Source organism: Dendrobates tinctorius, unplaced genomic scaffold, assembly GCF_039654945.1.
Source record: "Dendrobates tinctorius isolate UK_male_01 unplaced genomic scaffold, ASM3965494v1 ptg000056l, whole genome shotgun sequence".
NCBI classification, from domain to species: domain Eukaryota; kingdom Metazoa; phylum Chordata; class Amphibia; order Anura; family Dendrobatidae; genus Dendrobates; species Dendrobates tinctorius.
Window position 1 is genome coordinate 12228808 of NW_027361724.1, and position 22221 is coordinate 12251028.

General features: G+C 42.4%; 1 protein-coding gene across 2 annotated transcripts in view; it reads left to right on the forward strand.

The window, feature by feature from the left end:
• ITPRID2 (ITPR interacting domain containing 2) overlaps positions 1-22221 on the forward strand; it is a 102789-nt gene that overhangs the window by 43367 nt on the left and 37201 nt on the right. For both annotated transcript variants that reach the window (XM_073577493.1, XM_073577494.1), the window contains exons 4-9: positions 399-454; positions 1399-1455; positions 4899-4941; positions 5031-5129; positions 6055-6263; positions 6856-7541. In XM_073577493.1, coding sequence (XP_073433594.1) covers positions 399-454; positions 1399-1455; positions 4899-4941; positions 5031-5129; positions 6055-6263; positions 6856-7541 — 1150 coding nt within the window. The remainder of the gene's footprint in view (positions 1-398; positions 455-1398; positions 1456-4898; positions 4942-5030; positions 5130-6054; positions 6264-6855; positions 7542-22221) is intronic.

Here is a 22221-nt window from a genome sequence, read left to right on the forward strand (position 1 = left end):
CGGCGCGCTCGAATGTTTGAGTCCCCGCGGCTGTAGGAGACATGCAGCCTCACTCTTAACATATTTTTCGAGCACGCCAAAGTCACTCGGTTAGCACAAGACTACTCTGATTACACCTTATCCCAGCACATTCATTCATCACTACTTTACATGCCTGTTATAGGTTTAAAAAAAATAAAAAAAATGAACACATGAGTGAAGTCATTCCTTGCATTTCATCTAGTAACAGAGTGTGCACGTTCCCGCGCGTCCTTGTGTGTTCATGGCGTCGGTAGATGCTTCCCGTGAGCTGATCGGCCTCCCACCCTCTCATATGTTTACTGTGTAACAGAGGAAGGATGTGAGACAATTATCAGCGCTGTGAGACACACTAAGTTGGGTAATCTTGTGGTTTTCAGAACGCCACTGGGAGCTTCCCTAGATGAACAGAGCGCCCCACCAGGCTTTCCAAAGGGTAAGTGATCGTCTGCTTATTGCTCGCTGTATTTACCCACATGCCCATTAATAACTTTTGTTCTATGTCTTATGCAAACATATTGTGGGATTATATCATCGGACTCATGCTGCCCTAGCACAGGTGTCTAGGATCTCGCGTCCAAAATATAGATGGTCACAAAGTTGCTTTTATTTATTAAGTTTGGTGACTAGTTATTTTAGATTGTCAATTTTTTTTTCTGTTTAAATGTTATCATTTTACGCCATATTTAATCTTCCGGTATTGGTGCTTCACTGTTAAAATCCTATTATTAATGCAGCACCATGGAAATGCCGTGCCCCTCACATCACCTGATTTAGGAAGTCTTTCTGTAATCGGCATTGCCAAAGGAGGCTGCCAGAAAAAAGTACATTAACAAGTGTGCCCATCTAACACCCACCTGTCAGGATGAGAGCCCCGCTCTGTCTGGTGAAGGGGAAGCTCTGAGCGTAAGAGCCATATATCATTACAGGAGGCTCGGCAGGAGGGGATTGTCTCGACTAGTATTCTATGAAACCTTTGCCAAATGATGACGAATCCTCATAAGTTTATATGCTGAAAGTTCATGCGGTGTCAGCACAAAATTTCATTCACTTAAAAAAAGCTGAATAAACTTTGGGGAAAAGTTTTGGAAAGAACTTTAGTGCAGCAAGGAGTAATTCTTAGAAGTGCACTCGATTTTTTTTTTTTTTTTTTTTTTTTCCAGTCTCATCATTCTTCACTTTAGCTTTACAATACGGAAGTGAAACATGTTGCATTAGCATTTCTTTTTTTTTTTTTTTTTTTTTTTTTTTCCCCTTGTTTGAGCTGCGCTTAGTTTAGCTGAACACTGACCTTCAGTACGCTGCAGGCATCTGATATGGTAGCAAGAAAAACATGTGGAACTTCTGGTTGAACAGTCATTTTACATTTTTTGTTCCTAGGAATGATTTTAAAAAATGGCAGCAGTTTTGAAGATGACTTGTCCCTTGGAGCAGAAGGTCAGTATAGCACCTCTGGTCGTAGGTGGGATCTTACACAAGAGGGGCTGCCGGCTGTTTAAGGCCTCTTCTTATAGGACTGTAATTTGGTAGAATTTCTGCATGTGTAGGGTTTTTTATTGTACAAGTTGGATTTGGACAAATGATATAAGAAGGTTTTGTAAAAACTTTTTTTTTTCCCTTTGACATACCGTAATATGCCATTTTATATACCAGCTGTTATAGTTGCATACATAAATATTTCCCAGTTTATGATTTTTTTTTTTTATTTACTTTTTCTCCGTGAGGGTCGTAAAGCCTTAGTCCCAACGTGACTTGTAGGAAGCCTCCTTCAGACATGTCATTAGCTTTTCAGTAAAGGAGGATTTCTGTAGATCTTCTTCCAGGGCGTAATTGTTCTGCATTGCACATAAAACGAAGCGTGGTGTCAAGTAATAGGTTTAATTACTCTTCCACGTTATAAAATCCTCCTGTATGGACACGCCAGGTGTATTCACTGTCAAAATAATATAGTCTTGTAATCCAGATACAGAGCTCAGCATTCGAGAGTTGGATGATACTAGAGGGGGGGGCATCACTTACGGTAAATGACATTATATTGTTATAGAAGTGTGTTTATTATGGGCTTTACTAATAAAATCCAGGTTTTTATCGTCCTTGGTATCGCATGCACGTTTCATCTTGATTCTATAGCCTTATTAATGCGTAGTTTGCTTTTAAGTGGCCTCGCCTTGTAAACCTACACGGGTGCATTATAGGAGTATATAAAGACGTGCGGCACTAACACGTCCGCAGCTTAGTTCTCCAGCAATAAATGTAACACCAATGGTAAAGCTGGATGATCTGTGGCCGCAAGTTGTGGCAGGCTCCGATATGGCGTGGAGCAAGGAGGAGAGAGTCTTCAGAGAATTAGCCCGTTGTAATGGTTGTTGTTTAGTTTGTGTATTAGCACAAGAACCAGATCTGTCAATTTTCTCCTTTTGTGTTCAGAGTTCACTTCCTAGCAACCTCACGGGTGCCTATTTACCCTGATCCGGTGTGCGACAAAGATTTAAAAGTTTCGCTGGTCGTCATGTCAAACGTGGGAGTTTGTGTGCACTTCTGGTCTAAGGACAAATGTTGGGAACAGAGTCGTGAAATGGTCATCGTTTACGGATGGTGGCCAGTGTGATTTGATCACTGGTAGCTCTTTTTTTTTTTTTTTTTTCTACTTGCACCTTTCTGTATTACTTGCTCTTTTGTGAACTACTTGAGCCTGCTTTAATTTATAGGAAAAAATGGTCTACAAACAGCAAGGGCACAGTGAGATGGATGTGTAAATCGGAGAGCACGGACCTGCCGGCGGCTCACAACCCGAGCGTGACGGCCTCGTGTATTTCTATGCAGCAGTCGCGCTCAGGTTGGGAGAGCCACCGGCCGGTCCGTACACTGCGTTCAGATCTCTGTCCGATTTATACGGCCATCTTGATTGCAAACCTGGCATAAACCAACTCGAAGACTTCGATTAAGGGAGCAAACTGTTCAGCTGTTAAAGGGGAGATACACCATAAGTGGGGAGAATATAGTGCAAATAGGGTCCTATCCACCATACAATAAAAATATTTTTATCAAATGATGCTGTACGTTTTAGGATTCGGCTGTTGCGGTTCCACAGGTTACCAAAAACCGATGAGCATCATGTCCGGAGAATTTGTTGGTATCCTCTGCACTTCCGGTTATTGAAGACATCGGTTCACAAATAATTATTAATAGTTGAGTTTTTTCTTTTTATTCAATGCTTTTCGAATGGATGAGCACTTTTTCTGTAGTTTATTTCCTGAAGTGCTTGTCACTTTGAAATGTGCTGAATAAAAGAAAAAAAAAAAATGAAAGTTTATTAATTGTGAACTGATGTCTTCTATAACCAGCAGCGCTTTAGGATATCCACAAATTCTCCCGATCCTGAAAGGGGAGGAATGGACATCTTAATTATAGACTAGTGATGTTTCATCAGTATTACTGTCTGGCTGGGGTTGACTGGTGTCAGGCCCTCACCGACTTAATATCGATGACCTATCCCAAAGATGGCTCATTATTGAACCCATTTTATGTTCTCTTTCTGGGAGTATGGAATCAAAGGATGTGCGCTCACTTATGGCTCTGGAGGACTCAACGGTTTATAGTTTCATCAACCACTCTTTCGCTAGGTTGCATACAGATCTGTATTTTGTAGGGGAACCGCATGACCTGAAGCCACATCTCCTAAGAGCAAAAAGCGCATGCAACGTAAGGCCTCACAAAACTGCAGCATTCTACAGTAAAACTGCGTATGGTTTTGTCGTGCCACTATTCATATAGGTAACTTAAGACCCTATTCACATTTGTGGTTAAACCGACATGCACCAAATGTAACACGGAACCATGTGTTGTTCATTTGGAGCGCTGTCCCATTCATTAGAATTAGCATTTTTTTTGGTCCTCAAATCAGACTGAAGGTAGTATATGGCGCTGTTCACATGTCTGGTTTTATTTGCAAACACATAGCCAGCAACTAAAACGGACCTGTGATATGGGCCGAAATGAGAAAAAACAAAAAACTTCAATGTCCTCTAATCTATGGTCATTTGTTTTACCCCAAAACTGTAATCTAAAAATTAGATGGTCCCCAGTGCTGATGAGCGAACCTTCTCAGATAAGGTGTTATCTGAGCATGCTCGAGTGCTAACCGAGTGTCTTCATCATGTTCGAATCCCCACTCGCTGCTGTTTGACAGCCACAACACATACCCGGGATTGCCTACCAGCCACGAGACATGAGGCCGCAGGGACTCAAACCTATTTTTCGAGCATCCTAAAGACACTCGGTTAGCACCCGAGCATGCTCAGATAACACTTCATCTGAGAACGTTAGCTCATCGCTACTCCCCAACACTGATGGTTATGTTGTGAAAGAGCAGGAGAAGCTCATAATTGGGCCATAAATTTAATGGAGATTCGCAGTACTGACAATTGCGTTGTAAAGTTCTTACTTTAAACCACCCGAAGCATAAGTGTCTATCTTTGCCTAATTCCATATATAGCGATTTACATATGCTGTGCGGCTGGAAGGCGCGCTTGTATGGGCACGCACGAGAGTGCTCCGCCGTGCGATGCAGAAGATGAGGAGGACGTGTATGCGGTGGATCATCCCGTAAAAGGAATTCGCTTTTTGTTAAATCAATTACAGGATTTATTTCTGAAACAAAAAACCCGACTATGGGAGACATGAGCCCGTCCTGTGAATAAGGCGGCTGCTGCTAATTGTTTAAAATCTGTAAAAGAATTTTCCCAGTGGCGTGTACCTGCAGATCTGACAGGTTGGGCACTCAGAAAGTGTTCTGAGATGTGCATCCTTGCCAGCAAAGATTGGCGTCGTACGTCCCCATCGTAACTAAAGCATGACTAACCTCTCCTTATTGTTTCTAGCTAATCATCTCCATCAAAGGTTCTTGCCAATGGAGCCCACCTTGTAAGTAGCATTCCTCGACGCCATGCGCCATCCTTCTTCCCTGATACCATTATCAATTATTCACGCTCGCATCTTTCTGCTTTTTAAAGCAATGGCATGCTGGCAAAAGATCGACGACTCCAGTTTCACCAGAAAGGGAGAAGCATGAACTCTACCGGATCTGGTAAAAGCAGCGCAACCGTCTCGAGGTAGGCATTGCTCGCCACACTTTCTGCTTGGATTGCATGTAACGCTAATCCGCGTCTTCACCCAGAGATTATTGTATGGAAGCAACTTTGTGTCGGATTAAATCTCATGAAAAAAAAAAACATACTAGTGTGAACTTTAAGAAGCTCTTCCTTTTCAGCCTACCTGCCTGCAGTCTTTGGTCTTGCCTGCTGTTCTGTGGCAAGTATTGGTAGTGGAAGATCATCTATGTGGCTCTTCTTTTTTAGAGAATTAAAGGATTTCACAAAGCACTTTAATAGGTTTTGGGATCTGTATTGTATGGATTTTGTAAAATCCTAATTAGTGCAGAAGAATGCATTCAGTGTAAAGGTGGTCTTCTAGTAGGGAGGGGTCAAATGTTCAGAAAGGGTGATTGGTAAACTAACTTTTGGCCTTTTTGTTGCAGATTTTTTTATAATTTCTTCTACTTTTTTAATGCTTTTAGACAAGTCTCACAACTTGTATAAAGCGTTCAGTTTCCTTGCAGTGCTCTTTCCAATCACTCTCCTCTCTAGCCAAATGTCGGGGGTCAAAAACAGAGGTCCCTTGTCTAATTACCATACTTGGTGTTACCTAATAAAGAATGTGATGGGGGATTGTGTAAACTAAACAATCCTCTTAAAATGTCATGTCTCGTTTCCTGTGAAATCTCTGCAGAAGGTGTCTTTCACCTCCATACAATTTTATGAGCACTAACAGCCATCTACTATCTCACTAATGGGAAAATCTGTCTTCGCTGAATGCAGATTTTTTTACCTGTGTTTTCAGTGTGAAAGATCAACCAAGGGAGAGAAGCGAGCAGATTTATCGGATAAGATGGTTGTAAAGTTGTATATTTATATGTATGATTTGGTTTATGAAATAAAATTAAGCCGATGGTCACTGCTGTTTTTCTTCCATACTTAGTGTTTCAGAGCTTCTAGACCTCTATGAAGAAGATCCTGAAGAAATTCTTTACAATCTTGGGTTCGGAAGGGATGAGCCAGACATTGCTTCCAAAATACCCTCCAGGTTTTTTAACAATTCCTCTCTTGCCCATGGGATCGATATCAAAGTTTTTTTAAATGCACAAATGCAACGGTTGGAGTTGGAGAATCCAAACTATGCCTTAACAAGTAAGTGTCGCGAAACTGTTCTGAAAGTCTGTTTATAATAAAAGAAAAAGGGAAAAAAAGAACCTGTAAGCTTACCGGAGTCTGTGGGGAGGTTCAGTGCAGTGCTGTGTGCGCACAAATGATGCCTCTAGCCATTGAATAGTCCATTGTTGTAGCCTAAAATTCCAGGCCTTCTTGGCATCAGCCACATGCTGCTTAGGGTAGAATGTTACTGGAGTCCCTGCCAAAGCTCAGGCTCTTGTTAATTGAATAGAAAGCATTTCCTTATTTATCCCAAGCATTTTATGCTCATCTGTAGAACTTGTGTAAAGTAACAAAATAACACCGCTTTCATAAACTCTTCATTTACTTGTGTTTTTTTTTTTTTTTTTTTTGTGCGTATAAATTAAAATAAGTGATTTGAACGCTTAATAACTTTCCACACTGGACAAAATTGTTTTTAAATTATAACTGGTCTCATTCATTGTTGCTTCCCTTCTTGGATTACGCTGTCTGGTACTTGCTTGAATGTAACTGAGCACTTTTTTTTTTTTTTTTTTTTTTAACCTTTAATTGTGAGATTTAATTTGTATTGATCTTTCTCTCCCACCAGGTCGATTTCGTCAAATTAAAGTCCTTACCGATGTTGCAAATGCTTTTTCCTCTTTATACTCTCAAGTTTCTGGAACTCCGCTCCAACAAATTGGCAGCTCTAAATCGTTAACCTCTCCTTCTACTACTGTCGAAGCCAAACCATCACCTCTTACCAGGTCTTCTAGCCAGACCGCAGCTCGTCTTATGGAGACCCTATCCAAACTTAATTTATGCGGGACACGATCCTTAGGGGAAACGAGCAATTCTCCGTCTCTGGAAGACAAGGGGACTCCTCTAAACTTTAATGACGACGAATCCGGCAAAAACGATCAGAAAGTGCCGAAAACTTTCAAAAAGACTTCTTCTCCGGCTCTCGCCACAGTTAAAGAGGAGGCGCCGAGTTTAGTCACCGACTCCAATGGCCTTGACGGATCTGTCGTTCCGAAAGAAAGTGGTGTTTTACAGCCTTTGGCAAATTCCAGCACAAATGCACAACAAACTTTACCAACCCTAAATAAATGTGATGTCTGTATGGTGGATTCCCCTACTAATAAGGATCTGAGTGTGCCTACTGATCAGGATTGTGAACACTACCTACCCGAAAAAGATCCATCCACATCGACACCAGATAGGGAGCTGAGTGCGACTATCCCTTCCATAGCCAATCTTAAGAAGCAAGATAAAGATTCTTTTGAGCTGGAAGAGGTATGTATGAACACGTCGTTTTTTTTTTACATTTTTTTTTCCTTTGTCAGAGCATATAACTGCACTTTGCATACTTTAGTATTCATAATGGGGTGAAAGTGAGCTCCTTGAAAGTTCAGTGACTAGTTGGATTTTTGGAAAGTAATCTAAATCGGCCATCAAGAGTGAACGAGAAAACATTATACAATTTCTACATGGTCGTGGATTAAGGTCGTATTCCCATGTTTGGAAAAAGTTTCTGCGCTGCTTTTTACTGTAGGTGTTTTGCACTAAAATATCCTGATGGCAATCAATTTTTCTAATACTTGCTGCATTTTTTAGGCGCTTCTTTAACCATTATTTTTTTTAAGTGTTTGCAGAATTCACCCTTTTTTGTACAGAAATGGTGATAAACTGCAATTGTAAGCACAGTTGTTTCATAGCCCTCCTCTCCCCAAACAGGTTCTCCATCGAAGCCTGTTACAAATGCATGGTATGAGTTTACATGCAATTGCAGCCACTTTGAGCAGTTAAAGGCAATATGTCACTAGGTTTTTTTCTTTTATCTGAGCGTACCATGATGTAGGGGCAAAGACCATGATTCCTGCTATGTAATTTATGGAGCTGCCTCCTGCCATTTTGATATCCTGGTTTTCTCCACTGCAGTTCTGTAAATGCTGTGCTCTGAATAATCCTGCCCCCACCACTGGGATGTGCATAGGCAAAAAGTAGCTAATCAGTGGTGGGGGCAGGATTATATCGAGATGATGACTATAGAAGATTTGCGTGGCAGTAGGGTTATTAGTCCTTTAGCTATTAAAACTACAGCAAGCAGCCCAGTAAGTGATACATCGCTGGAATCTTGGTCTTTGCCGCTACATTATGCTTCTCCAATGTTATATGGCAAAAACCTGGTAATTCCCTTTTAAATGTTGCTGGAGGAAAAAGTTGCACTACATTGGAGTGGCCCCAAGGGGTTTTCCCATTGAACAAATGTTTTACTGCATTTGTGCCCCAATTAGAGTTAAGTAAGAAACTGCATCTGTAATCCTAAAATATCGCTATGACACAATTGTCATGTAGACCCACTCCCTTTTCAGCAGCATTTAAAAAAAAAAAAAAAAAAAAAAAATTCATATCAAAGCAAGATCTAGCGCAGACACTAAAATCCCCAGCACGTGGCTCAGACTTTATATTTCAGGCAAGGTTCAACTCTGCAGTTTGAGCTTTTTTTTTTTTTTTTTTTTTTTTTGTGGATGCATGCATATTCATTCCCTCAAACTTTAATTTAACAATACTAATATTGTATTTGTCCACCTGATGCAGTTGACTGTAAAATATATAAATATTTTATGTGTAATCGATACTTTAGTGTCGCTCAGCATAATCTCATTGTAATGGCTAACGATTAACATTGGTAACTGACAAGCCAGTGAGGCAAAGGTAAAATGGTGATGACACCGGTTTCTTGCAGATGGGGAAGATTACTTGCTGTCATAAATGATGGAGCGCGCTCTTCTAAAGGCCCCGTCACACATAGCAATCTCGCTAGCGAGATCGCTGCTGAGTCACAACTTTTGTGACACAACTGCGATCTCACCAGCGAGATCGCTGTGTGTGACAGCGACCGGCCCCCCTGCCGGTATCGCTGATCGCTGCAAGAAGCCTCTGGACATTTTTTTTTCGTCGCTGATCTCCCGTTGGTCACCACGCATCGCTGCGTGTGACAGGCGGGAGACCATCGATCAGCTGTAAAATAATAAAAAAAAATATATTGTTCTCACCTTCCGGCGTCCCGCGCATTCTTCCCGCCTCTCTCCACGCTCCCGGTCCCAGTAATCCTTTGCAAGAATGACTGCGAGACTTCACGATCCCGTGAGAACGGACGTCATCGCGGTAATTCTCGCAAAGGATTACTGGGACCGGAGCGTGGAGAGAGGCGGGAATGCTGTGCGGGATGTCGGAAGGTGAGAATAACAATATTTTTTTATTTTAATTCTATTTTTGACATGAATATGGCATCAGCGCTAACTAACACAGCGATGCCGCGTGCTCGGCATCGCTGTGCTAATCGCTGGTGAAGCTGTCTGTTTGACAGCTCACCAGCGATCACATAGCGACTTACCAGCGATCCTGACACGTTGATATCGGTGTCGGGATTGCTGGTAAGTTGCTATGTGTGACTCCAGCTTAAGTTGCATGCTTTAGGCTGGATGCTTGAATTGGAGTTATTCCTATTAGATGTAGATCTAGATGAATTTCTGAAGTGTATGGACAGAATAAAGAGGCAGCAGTTCATTTCTATAGGTTTGTAATGTGTTGCAGCTTCAGAGACTGTAGTATTTGTGGGGTCTATGAAGGGTTCCCCCCCCCCCCAATCACTGGGATATGCCATCACATTTATTTGGAGGAAGTGGTGGGAAGGGATATAGAGTGGGGGGGCCGCTCCAGTCTCAATATTGAATATTGGTGCAGCGCTCCTGCATTGCAGCTGTGCAGGGAAATGCACTTACCGATGCCATCATTGGAAAAGGGGGGAAAAGGTGATGCTGAGCTACAGCCCACCTTCATTCTTGGGATCATCAAGAATAAGGTGCTGGACTTCCACAGATCTTAGCAGTGGCATATACAGTGTCAAGCCGGTTTCACACGTCCATTTGTTTCCAGTACCGGAGATGTCAGTGCAATACGTGCGGCACACATGTGGCAACCGTGTGCCGTATCAGTACCACACATTCTGCCGGGGAAGAAGTGCTACAGTAAGCGCTGTGCCCGGCGGCAGGTGCTGAAGACCACGCATCATTCTCCCCTGCTCTGCCAGCGATTGGCGTGAGCAAATGAGAATGATGAGTTATATTAAAGTCAGAACAATGACAGCAGGTGGGGGCTCTTGGAACGCTTACCCCCATCATCTGACACCTGCTGCCGCTAATAACAGTGACAGCAGGGGCGGATGATCGGGGTATTCCTCAGCCCCCACCTGCTGTCGTCGTTCTGACTTTAATATAACGCTCATCTTTCTCCTCTGCTCGTGCTGATCGCCGGCAGAGTAGGGGAGAATGATGAGAGCAGTCTTCAGCACCCAGCATTGGGGAACAGCGCTTACTGTAGCGCTTCTTCCCCAGCGCCGATGCGTGTCACACGGAGGACATCAATGTGTGTTCTCCGTCTGCGCATGTGTGGAACGTTTTGCTGTCTGTGCTGATGGTAAAAAACGGACATGTCGGAGTGTGGGGGGGCACGGACACATGGTCCCTGGAAACACACTGACATGTGTGCAGACCCATTCAAATGAATTGGTCTGTGTGTGATTTGTCTCCGGTATGTGTGAAAACTGTCACCACAAATGAGGCACAAATGTGTGAGGCGTTATGCTGTCCCCATATCAGATGGGGAAGAATACCACTCATTCAACAGTGTATTTCGCTTTACATTTGTAAGCCAAAACCAGGAGTGGGTCCATTGTTCGTTTTTCTGTATTTGTTCCACTCTTGGGTTTAATTTATAAATGCTAATATAAAATATAGTGTCTGTGACAGGAGTGTCTTTTATTGGGGTACACTCTGTTAGATTGAAGCGTCAAAATTCCAAAGCGTGCTGAATGGCTGTATATGATCATATGCCCAAATCAACGGCAATTAAAGGGGAATTTGTCACCAGGTTTTTGGTACCCTCATCTAAGGGCAGTATAATGTAGAGACAGACACCCCTGATTCCAGTAATGTGTCACTCACTGAGCTGCTTGCTGTCAATTTGATAGTCATGGTTTTCTTTAATGGTTATCTCTGTCTAGCCCCGCCCACATCACTGATTGTACATGGGCAGACAGCTGCCAATCAGTGGAGGGGGTGGGGGTTATACAGAGCTCATGAATATTCTTGACTAGCAGCAGACAAAGTAGTTCTCTAATGATCTCCTGTTTGATTAAATAGTGATTTTTATCAAAACTGCACTAAGCAGCTCCATAAGTGACACATTGCTGGAATCAGGGTCTTTGTCTCTACTTTATGCTGTTCTCCGATTACATGACCGATTCCCTTAAGTGATAGAACAAGGTTATACCTCTTTGCACATCACCGGTTCATGCGATCTGTCCTGATGCTTTCCCAGTGATGCAGATACACGTTATTCCTGGTTACTGTCCTCTGTTCTGCAGCATAAACCTCCTCCTATATCCGCAGCAGTAATGTCTGCATTATGCCCTAAATCTGTGCAGGATTATCACCCAGGTAGTAAACTTTTTTTTTTTTTTTTTTTTTTTTTTAAATCCCACTTGTTAGAAAGTTTATGGTCTGTGTGGATGGCAGACGGAGTTGTGGGTATGAATTGCTTATCACATGCTGCCACCCACTTGGCCTCCTCCCCCATAGTTACGGCCATTGTTTTTCCTCCCGTCTCGGGTCTTATCTGTACTTGCCATTACTCCGCCCTTCCTAAAAAAGAACAAGGGAGCTGGTTTCATAATCTTGGTAAATTTTAGCTTCTGTTTTCAGACTTATTATCTTCTTGTTAAATGTCACACACTTGTGGCCGGTGCTTTTCTGTCCATAGAGCAGCCCTCGAATTACACAAACAGGCAATTCAGGCCTTTCTTCAAACTGAGCAGAGAGGGCGCTATTCAGTTCCCAACATAGAAACATAGCCTAATAAGAACCTCCAGCAAGACAAGTGTCCGTGCATGTTGCTCTTCTTGTTAACCCTAACATCCGTAGCTTATTCTGAGTGTCTGGGGAGAAGGGTAGCAGTTCTTCCATGTGTCGCAGTCGCCATTGAGTTTATTGGGAGTAACTAGAACGAGGCAGGTGATGGCTACAAGACTAAATTAGGAACAGCACCCCCAGTGGTAGGGCCTCCACAGTTCTAACATTTATGGCACCTTCAGAATTCTATAAAAGAACCGAAAAGTGTTTATAGAAGCCCCAGAATTGATGATGCTAAATTTGCACAGTGGGTACCGCGATGGCTCAGTGGTTAGCACTGTTTCAACACTGGGATCCTGGGTTGATACCCTCCTCTCAAGTACATCCGCAAGGAGTTTGAATGTTGTCCCCTTGTTTCCATGGGTTTCCTTTGGTTTCTCGGGCTTGCTTCCACACCCCAGTGACATAGGGAGTTTAGATCGCAGTCACTCTGTGAGCCTGAGTTCAGGTCATGAGACTGCAGCCTAACATGGAGCAAACGCAGCTTGGAAATAAGAAATGTGCTGTTCAGCAGATTTTCTGGGTTTACCATCGGTCTGCTCATGATGAATCGTGATGTGTTGTATCATCCGTGTTTTATAGGCCTGTAATAAAGTGATCTGCAAGAAGAACAACTTGGCGCGATTGCCTTTAAAACTTTTTTTTCATGATGCTGGTTTCTGGGGAAATGTAGACTCGCATTTCATTTCCAGCTGCCGGGGGTTTTAATCATGGACATGTACATAAGGAAGACCGGGCTACCTGCTGTGGTACAATAAAGTAGATGAGGATGGATTTCTTACTGTACCTAGATAGGATCACCCTGATTATATGCTTGCGTAAGAAAAGTAAGCAAACAGTGACTGACCTAGAACGCCGCCTACGCAGTGTGGCAAGGAAAAAAAAATGTTTAAAGGGCAAGGAAAAGCGAATATACATCACTGCTCTAAAGAAGCCATTACCTTTTTTGGCATTTGAATTTTCAATTGATTTTACCATTAAGGGCCCCATATCCAATAATAACCATCACTTTTTCGATGGCCATCTCTCCCGATTCCTCCATACATAGGAGTGCTCACTCGGCCCAGCACTCCATTGTTCTCTGAGAGCCATTGCCATTCCTCAGTCAGCTTCTTATCTCGCCGAAAGCACAAGTCAGCAGTCTGAGATCGAACCTGCTTGATCCCTCCCGTCACACGTCATTTATCAGGGGAGAGGAGTCGGGAGACCCTCATACACATTAGTCTGTTGGCCCAACCTGCCGATATCTGGTATAGGTTGTGTATTGGTGACTTCAGAATAAACCACCCCTCTGACCATCGATTTCGTGTGCCTGATGTGGAGCCCCGTAGGAATGGTAAATTCATATGGTACAGTTGACTTCCCCAAAATTATCGTCGAGAAATCACAGCAAGATCTTGATGTCGCCCCATAAAGTTTGGAAGCTAGCACGCCACTTAGAGACTGGCCTCCTACAACCAGAAGGGTTTTCAAAGATCTGTAGAAAATTTCTTAGGGGAAATTTCATAATATATCAAAATAACCTTCCACCCACACTTTTGTGGTAGTCCCCCTGGAGCAGCAGCAGATTCATTGGTTCTCCTATACAGTTTCTCCATTTTGATCCCCTTTATGGTGCTCAAGTGGACTTTGTTTAAAGGGATTCTGTCATCAGCTTTGATAGCCCATCTGTGAGGGCTCAAGGTAGGGGCAGATACCCCAATTCCAGTGTTGGGTCCCTGCTTACTTTTTCTTTTTGATTTGCTAAACTATTATTTTTTTTTTTTTTTTTCTGCTGCAGTTCTTCTAGTCTTAACGATGAGGATCTGCTATATAGTCCTGTAGCAATGAGCTGCAGCTGTTCCCGTCCTTGCCAGTGATTGCTTGCTGCCTATGCAGTGGGGCAGTAGGCGATAATTGGAGCTCATAAAGGAGAAGACAAACTGCTGCAATACAAAGCGGTGCCTTTATCAAAACTACAAGAATCCCAGTAACAGATGCAACACTAAAATCATTCTATCCGCATTTTATGCTACCTTGCTTGGAATGAACAAACCTGCTGACCTGGTTCCCTCTTGTATTCAGGTTTTTTTTTTTTTTTTAAGATCTACAGTAGTTGATCACTTGTCAGTGCTGACACCCACACCTTCTTGCCTCCTTACACTAGAAAATGTAGGTGTATGCTTTAGATGGTTACTGTCATGTGATGAGCGAACGTGCTGGGATAAGGTGTTATCTGAGCATGCTCGGGTGCTAACCGAGTGTCTTCAGTGTGCTTGAATACTATGTTCCAGTCCCTGCGACTGCATGTCTTGTGGCTGTTCGATAGGCAATCCCTGCATGTGTTGAAGCTAACAGCCGTGAGACATGCAGCCGCAGGAACTGGAACATATTTTTCGAGCACGCCGGCGTCACTCATTTAGCATCTGAGCATGCTTGGATAACACTTTATCCGAACATGTTCGTTCATCACAATTAGTGTCCCCCACCATTATATTCAAGCATACTTTCTTTGAGTGTGGGTGTGTTCTCATAGGGAAAAGGAAATAAGCCGCTACCAGACACTCGGATCACAATTTTATCTTCAAGAGTAAAGGATTGGTGGATTTGAAAGTAAATTTACCTAAGCCTCCTTTCTCACATGTTTTGTTGTTTGGGGTATCCTATCTCATTGGCAGGTTTGACCAATGTTCATCTTAGGCCGGGGTCACACTTGCAACTGCAATGCGAGAAACCCTCAATACCCTGCCGGCACTCGAGACCAGAGCATTCAGCTGCAATAGAAATACTTGCAGCCGCACACTCTGTCCCGAGTGCCGGCAGCAGTGCCAGGTATTGAGGAGAGAGACTTGCGAATTTCTCGCACTGCACTCGCAAGTGTGACCCCAGCCTTATGTGTATGGCCACCTTAAATGTCACCAGGTTTCTGCTACCCCTTGTGAAAGAAATGTGATATAGGGACAGGGACTCTGATTCCAGCAATGTCACTTACTAAACTGACTCTAGCTTTGATAGATTTGCAGCAGAGAAAACTATCGGTTTTCTGAATGCTGAGCTCTGTGTAACCCCGCCCATATCACTGGCTGCTTTCTCTGTGCTGTGCATAAGCAGAAAGCTGCCAATCAGTGTTGTGGGTAGGATTATGCAGGGGTTCATGGCAGCAGGCTTTAGTCTTCTAGTGAAAATTGCAGCAAGCCACACAGTGACACATCGCTGGATTCTGAGTCTGAGAACAACATAATGTAGAAACAAATTAAGTCAAAAACTTGGTGACTGATTCCCTTTAAAGTTCAGGGAAGAGAAACTTATTCCCTTATCTCGCAACACTCGGATTTGTCAGTAAACACAGCTGTACTAGGGTATGTGCACACAATCAGGAAAGGCTCAGGATTTGATGCAGGTCTGCACCAAATTTGCAACTGAGGTCACTGGTGGGTCAACAGCGTTTTTGATGCATTTTTTTACATGCGTTTTTGCGCTTTTCCCGCATTCATATTTTATTAGTTTTTTCATTGCATGCGGTTTTTGTCACTTGAAATTAAGCTAAGTGAAAGTTGGCTTCTGGGAAGGGAAAAAAAAATATTTCCTGTTTGCAGATATATTGGAGTATGTTCCCACGGTCAGTAAACACTGCGGGTTGGACGCTGCATACATCTGCATCGTCAAACCCACAGCGGCCAGCTGTTATAGCCTAGTGGATGGGATTTAAAGAAATCCCATGCCCACTATGTGTGCATGGACGCCTCCAACTTCCCTGCGGAGACGCACATGCGGCGCATCTTTCCAGACTGCAGCGTGTCAATTTGTGTAGGGGAGACGCTCAGTCTCCGCTATGTAAATTACCCATAGACTTTCATTAGATGCCTTAAAACCACATTATCTTCCTAATCACGTGTATAAAGTGCGGGAATGCAGCTTACTAAACGTGTACTAATTTAAATGGTCTGCTTACCTTGGATGGTTAGCAAAAATAGTGGGACCCCTCCAAAAAAAAACAGCGTGTGGTCCTCTTATTTTTGTTAACCAGCCAAGGATAAAGCAGACATCTGCGGCCTTGTATTCCCAGGTTGGTGAGGCCCATGGATTTTGACCCTCACCAGCCTAAAAATAGCAGCCTGCAGCCGCCACACAACTGGTGCATCCAAAGATACGCCAATTGTAGCACTTTACCCATCTCTTCCCAGTTTCCCTGTAGTGGTGGCAAGTGGGGTAATTGTGCAGTTGATGCCACCTTTGTATTGTCTGGTGACATCAAGCCCACAGATTAGTAATGGAGAGGTCTCTATAAGACTCCTATCCATTACTAATCCTATAGTTACATGATGAATAAAGTCCTTTAATTGAAATAATGACACTCCTTTAATAGATATTAATTAAACCATACTTACTGCATTGCCTATTCCACCGATGCCCTCGTCGCGAGGAAGAGAATTAAAATAAAGCAACAATATCCTTACCTGTCTGCGAAGAAGATATACATACTGTCCCAAGAAGACTCCAGCTCTGCTACTTCTGGTTGCATAATGCCACCATTCGGCAAAAGGCCACCATTCAACCTGACATCCAGAACACAGTGGAGCTTGAAGATTATCACTGGAGGAGGTAACGTGGTCCCCGGCAGTCATGTGCATGGCAGTTCTCGCGCTCAGCTCAGCTCATCGCGATAAGTGCAGTGTAGGTGAACTTCCGGTTGAAACAAGGTACACCTTTAAATTGGTTTCAAGCGCAGTAAGCTGCGTTTCCGCACTTAATACGCACGTTACTAGAAAGATAATGCGGTTTTCCCGCAGCGTTTACTGACCGTGGGAACATACCCTTAGCAGTATTGTCTTGCTATCTTTCTTTCATTTTGTTGGTCTTTTTTCCCTGTATTTGAAGACTTTGTTCAAAGCCACAATTTGCAAACCACAGGTCTAGACATTGTGTAGAAATAATGCAGCATATGTAAAGAACAGGAACATATGTTGACTCTACCAGTCATAAAATACATTTCCACGTACACTGAATTTGAGGAAATGTGTGTAAAACTCCTTAGTTTGCACACGCCTTCCGGTTCGCTCTGCAATTCAACCGAGGAATGGGGAAGTTTTTGATTTCTCGAGAAATTTTTACATACTTTCTACACGTTCTTTACAAAAGCAGATATAAATCGTATCTGGGTTAATTCACTGCTGTTATAGGGCAGTCTAGTAAGTCTGTCTAAAAGTCTGGTACATTGCCAGGTTTTAAAGGTAACCTGTCATCTTGAGAAATGCTATTTACCAGCAGATTTGGGGTTAATCTGGTAAGTTTTTTCTTTTAATCATTATGTAGACAGCTGCAGGGATAAATGTGAGTTTTATTCTCCTTGTAGCCTCTTAGTCGCTAGGGCTGGTGCAGGCAGGTGGTTAGTCACTACTCTCCATACAGTGAGCATGGCTGTATATTGGTCAGAGGTGTGGTCTGCACCGCCCCAATGACTAAAGCAAGTGGCAACAGAGAAAATAATCTTTTATTTATTTATTTTTTTCTCCGTCAGGGCTGTGGAGTAAGCCAAACCTGCGACTCTGACTCCTCAATTTCCCTTACACCGACTCTGACACCACGACTCCGACATATATTGCTTATATTTAAGTGAAAATTTTATTGTAGTACAATGTGAACATCAGACATTTAATCATTTCTATGATCCAATAATCAAGATATTTAGATAGAACATAATATATATTTATTGGAATACAACTTTAGAACACAAAAAACTGTAATAAATTGTAAATATGTAATACACTGTATACATGTACATGTATACGGTACAGACCAAAGTTTGGGCACACCTTCTCATTCAGAGAGTTTTCTTTATTTTCATGACTATGAAAATTGCAGATTCACTCTGAAGGCATCAAAACTATGAATTAACACATGTGGAATTATATAACTAAAGTGTGAAACAACTGAAAATATGTCTTATATTCTAGATTCTTCAAAGTAGACACCTTTTGCTTAGATTACTGCTTTGCACACTCTCGGCATTCTCTTGATGAGCTTCAAGTGGTAGTCACCGAAAATGGTCTTCTAACAGTCTTGAAGGCGTTCCCAGAGATGCTTAGCACTTGTTGGCCCTTTTTCCTTCACTCTGCGGTCCAGCTCACCCCAAACCATCTCGATTGGGTTCAGGTCTGGTGACTGTGGAGGCCAGGTCATCTGGCGTAGCACCCCATCCCTCTCCTTCTTGGTCAAATAGCCCTTACACAGCCGGGAGGTGTGTTTGGGGTCATTGTCCTGTTGAAAAATAAATGATGGTCCAACTAAACACAAACTGGATGGAATAGCATGCCGCTGCAAGATGCTGTGGTAGCCATGCTGGTTCAGTATGCCTTCAATTTTGAATAAATCCCCAACAGTGTCACCAGCAAAGCATCCCCACACCATCACACCTCCTCCTCCATGCTTCACGGTGGGAACCAGGCATGTAGAGTCCATCCGTTCACCTTTTCTGCGTCGCACAAAGACATGGTGGTTGGAACCAAAGATCTCAAATTTGGACTCATCAGACCAAAGCACAGATTTCCACTGGTCTAATGTCCATTCCTTGTGTTCTTTAGCCCAAACAAGTCTCTTCTGCTTGTTGCCTGTCCTTAGCAGTGGTTTCCTAGCAGCTATTTTACCATGAAGGCCTGCTGCACAAAGTCTCCTCTTAACAGTTGTTGTAGAGATGTGTCTGCTGCTAGAACTCTGTGTGGCATTGACCTGGTCTCTAATTTGAGCTGCTGTTCACCTGCGATTTCTGAGGCTGGTGACATGGATTAACTTATCCTCCGCAGCAGAGGTGACTCTTGGTCTTCCTTTCCTGGGGCGGTCCTCATGTGAGCCAGTTTCTTTGTAGCGCTTGATGGTTTTTGCCAATGCACTAGGGGACACTGTCAAAGTTTTCCCAATTTTTCGGACTGACTGACCTTCATTTCTTAAAGTAATGATGGCCACTCGTTTTTCTTAGCTGCTTTTTTCTTGCCATAATACAAATTCTAACAGTCTATTCAGTAGGACTGTCAGCTGTGTATCCACCAGACTTCTGCACAACACAACTGATGGTCCCAACCTCATTTATAAGGCAAGAAATCCCACTTATTAAACCTGACAGGGCACACCTGTGAAGTGAAAACCATTTCCAGTGACTACCTCTTGAAGCTCATCAAGAGAATGCCAAGAGTGTGCAAAGCAGAAATCAAAGCAAAAGGTGGCTACTTTGAAGAACCTAGAATATAAGACATACAGTATTTTCAGTTGTTTCACACTTTTTTGTTAATTATATAATTCCACATGTGTTAATTCATAGTTTTGATGCCTTCAGAGTGAATCTACAATTTTCATAGTCATGAAAATAAAGTAAACGCTTTGATTGAGAAGGTGTCCAAACTTTTGGTCTGTACTGTGTGTGTGTGTATATATATATATATATATATATATATATATATATATATATATATATATATATATATAAAAAATGTGTGTGTATGTATATATATATATATATATATATATATATATATATATATATATATATATATATATTATACACATACACTCGCTTATCTCGGCCAAGATAAAGCCTAGATCCTCAGGCTACATCCACACTATGGGCGTAGCCAGGATCAAACCTGGGGGGGGCAGAACCTCATACTGTTCTGCAGAATTTCATACTGCACACCTCAGCTGCTGCAGAACCTCATACTTCACACCCCTACACTTGAAAATAAAGCCTGCACCTTAAGAAGATGTGATGAATGCAGTCTTATTTATTCCAACTATCAATTGATGTTGATGTGTTACTGAAGACGAGCAATGCCTGTCCTGGGCGTCCTTTTGGGCAGCTATGAGGTGTACCTGACTGGTGCTAAAAAAGTGTTACTCTGTGTGCTACCCGGCTTTCATTCTTTTTGGCACAGATATGATATGGATAGACAGATATGGATATATAGAGCAGATTTCTAATCTGCTTTTGCTATTGAAAACATTATCTATGAGCTCAAACCTTTCAGGTGATGCGGTTTTTTAAAAAGCTGATCTGCTTTTGCAGCTGAAAAACGTATCCTCAAAAAACGCAGGAAAAACGCTGTGTGTGAATGTAGCCTTAGATCAGGAATAGAACAGCCATTTATAGGACATTTCATAACTTTCCCAAATTCCTATGAAAAAATATTCAGCACATTCTGCATTGAACTACTGTACCCAATTTATTATATATTTTAGGAGTCGGACCATTTTATTCCGACTCCACGACTCCGACTCCACAACCCTGCTCCCTGTAGCTACCCTTCCAGCTTCCAGGGAGCCACGTGCACACACTAGTTTTAGGTAATGGTTTCTTCTGGAATACTGTTCTTCATGTGGATCTGTGTATAGATATTTGAACTGATATGTTCTTCTTTGATCCAGGATTGTATGCCAGCAAGCAGCTTTTTAAGTCACCCATGCCCCCTTTATATTTTTTATTTTTTTTAAATGAATTTGCAGGTTTCTTGTATCTTCAGAATTCTTGTTGATTATTTAGGAAAATCTTGCTTTTGCTATTAATAGGCTGTTACTCTGAAAATGACGAGTGTATTGGTGACAGGAAACAGAAGTTTGGGTTGGTAGTCGACTTTTAAACAAAGGAAGACTTCTCCCTTTCTGTGAATTTAATTTTTTCCAGAAACTGTAAATGTCACTTGTTTTTTTTCATATGGGTTTGGTCACTCAATGCCATGTGTTCCCTGCAGCATTAGATAAGCTTACATTTCCTTTTTAATATACCACCAAAAAGAAATGTTGAAAACTTGTTGATGTCACAGGCTTGAAAATGGATGGACATGAAGCACAGTGAGTCCTATGACTAAAGAAAATAATCAGGTTTGGTGTTCAGAAACGTGCCAGGTCTTCTCTGGCTTTTTGTCTCCACATTGTGCTCTTAAAGAAGCAGTCCCATCAATTTTTATCCTCTTAAATGGGTTGTCCAGTCTAAATCAAATCTGCTGTCATTCTCCCCCCAGCGCACACTGTGCAGTGCCTCATCCTTTAATTTAGCTTGTTAGGGTTATGTCTTGATGCAAATTTCCCAGCTTTATGAAAACTCGGCCTCTATTCTTGCGCCAAAAAACAGCAGTCATGGGTTCTTCTAAGCAGCTGCCTAGCACTCTGAAAATTAAAATGGTAGAGGCCCACAAAGCAGGAGAAGGCTGAAAGGAGATGGCACAGCCTTTTCAAGTTTCCCTTTCCTCAGTTTGAAATGTAATTAAGAAATGGCTGTTTCAGGACCAGTGGAGGTCAAGATAAGGTCTGGAAGACCAAGCAAAATTTAAGTGGGGGGCTGGTCGTAGGATTACTACAGAATCAAATTGGAACCCCCGTTTGCTAAATCTTTCTGAAGGTCTTTTGCAGTCAGACTCTGGACTTTTGGTACATTGTTCTACTGTTCAGACACCTGCGCAAATATGGCCTTCATGGAAGAGTCATCAGAAGAAAACCTTTCCTGTGTCCTCACCATAAAATTGAGCTTCAGAAGTATGCAAAAGAACATCTTGACAAACCGGATGCATTTTGGAAACCAATTCTGTGGACCGATGAGGTTAAAATAGAACTTTGGCCACAATGATCAAAGGTATGTGTGGAGAAAAAAGGGGCACAGAACTTCAGGAAAACCTCTCACCTACCATTAAGCATGGGGGTGGATCAATGAACATGCAATGCGTCTTTCCAGCCCGAACCATGTGAATTTATGTAGGGGAGATGCTCATTCTCTGCGTAAATTACCCATACACTTTCTTTAGATGCAGTAAAACCGCATTATATTTCTAGTCCTTAAGTGCAGGAACGCCGCTTACTACACATGTGTACTAATTTACATGACACAAGATGTGGAGGAAAGCACAGAGATCCCCTCCTTTTTTTAATAAAAAAAAAAAAAATAAAAAATGGCATGGGGTCACCCTTTGTTAACCAGCCAGAGTAAAGCAGACTACTGGGGCTGGAATTTCAGGCTGGTAATGATCCAATATCCATGAATGTTA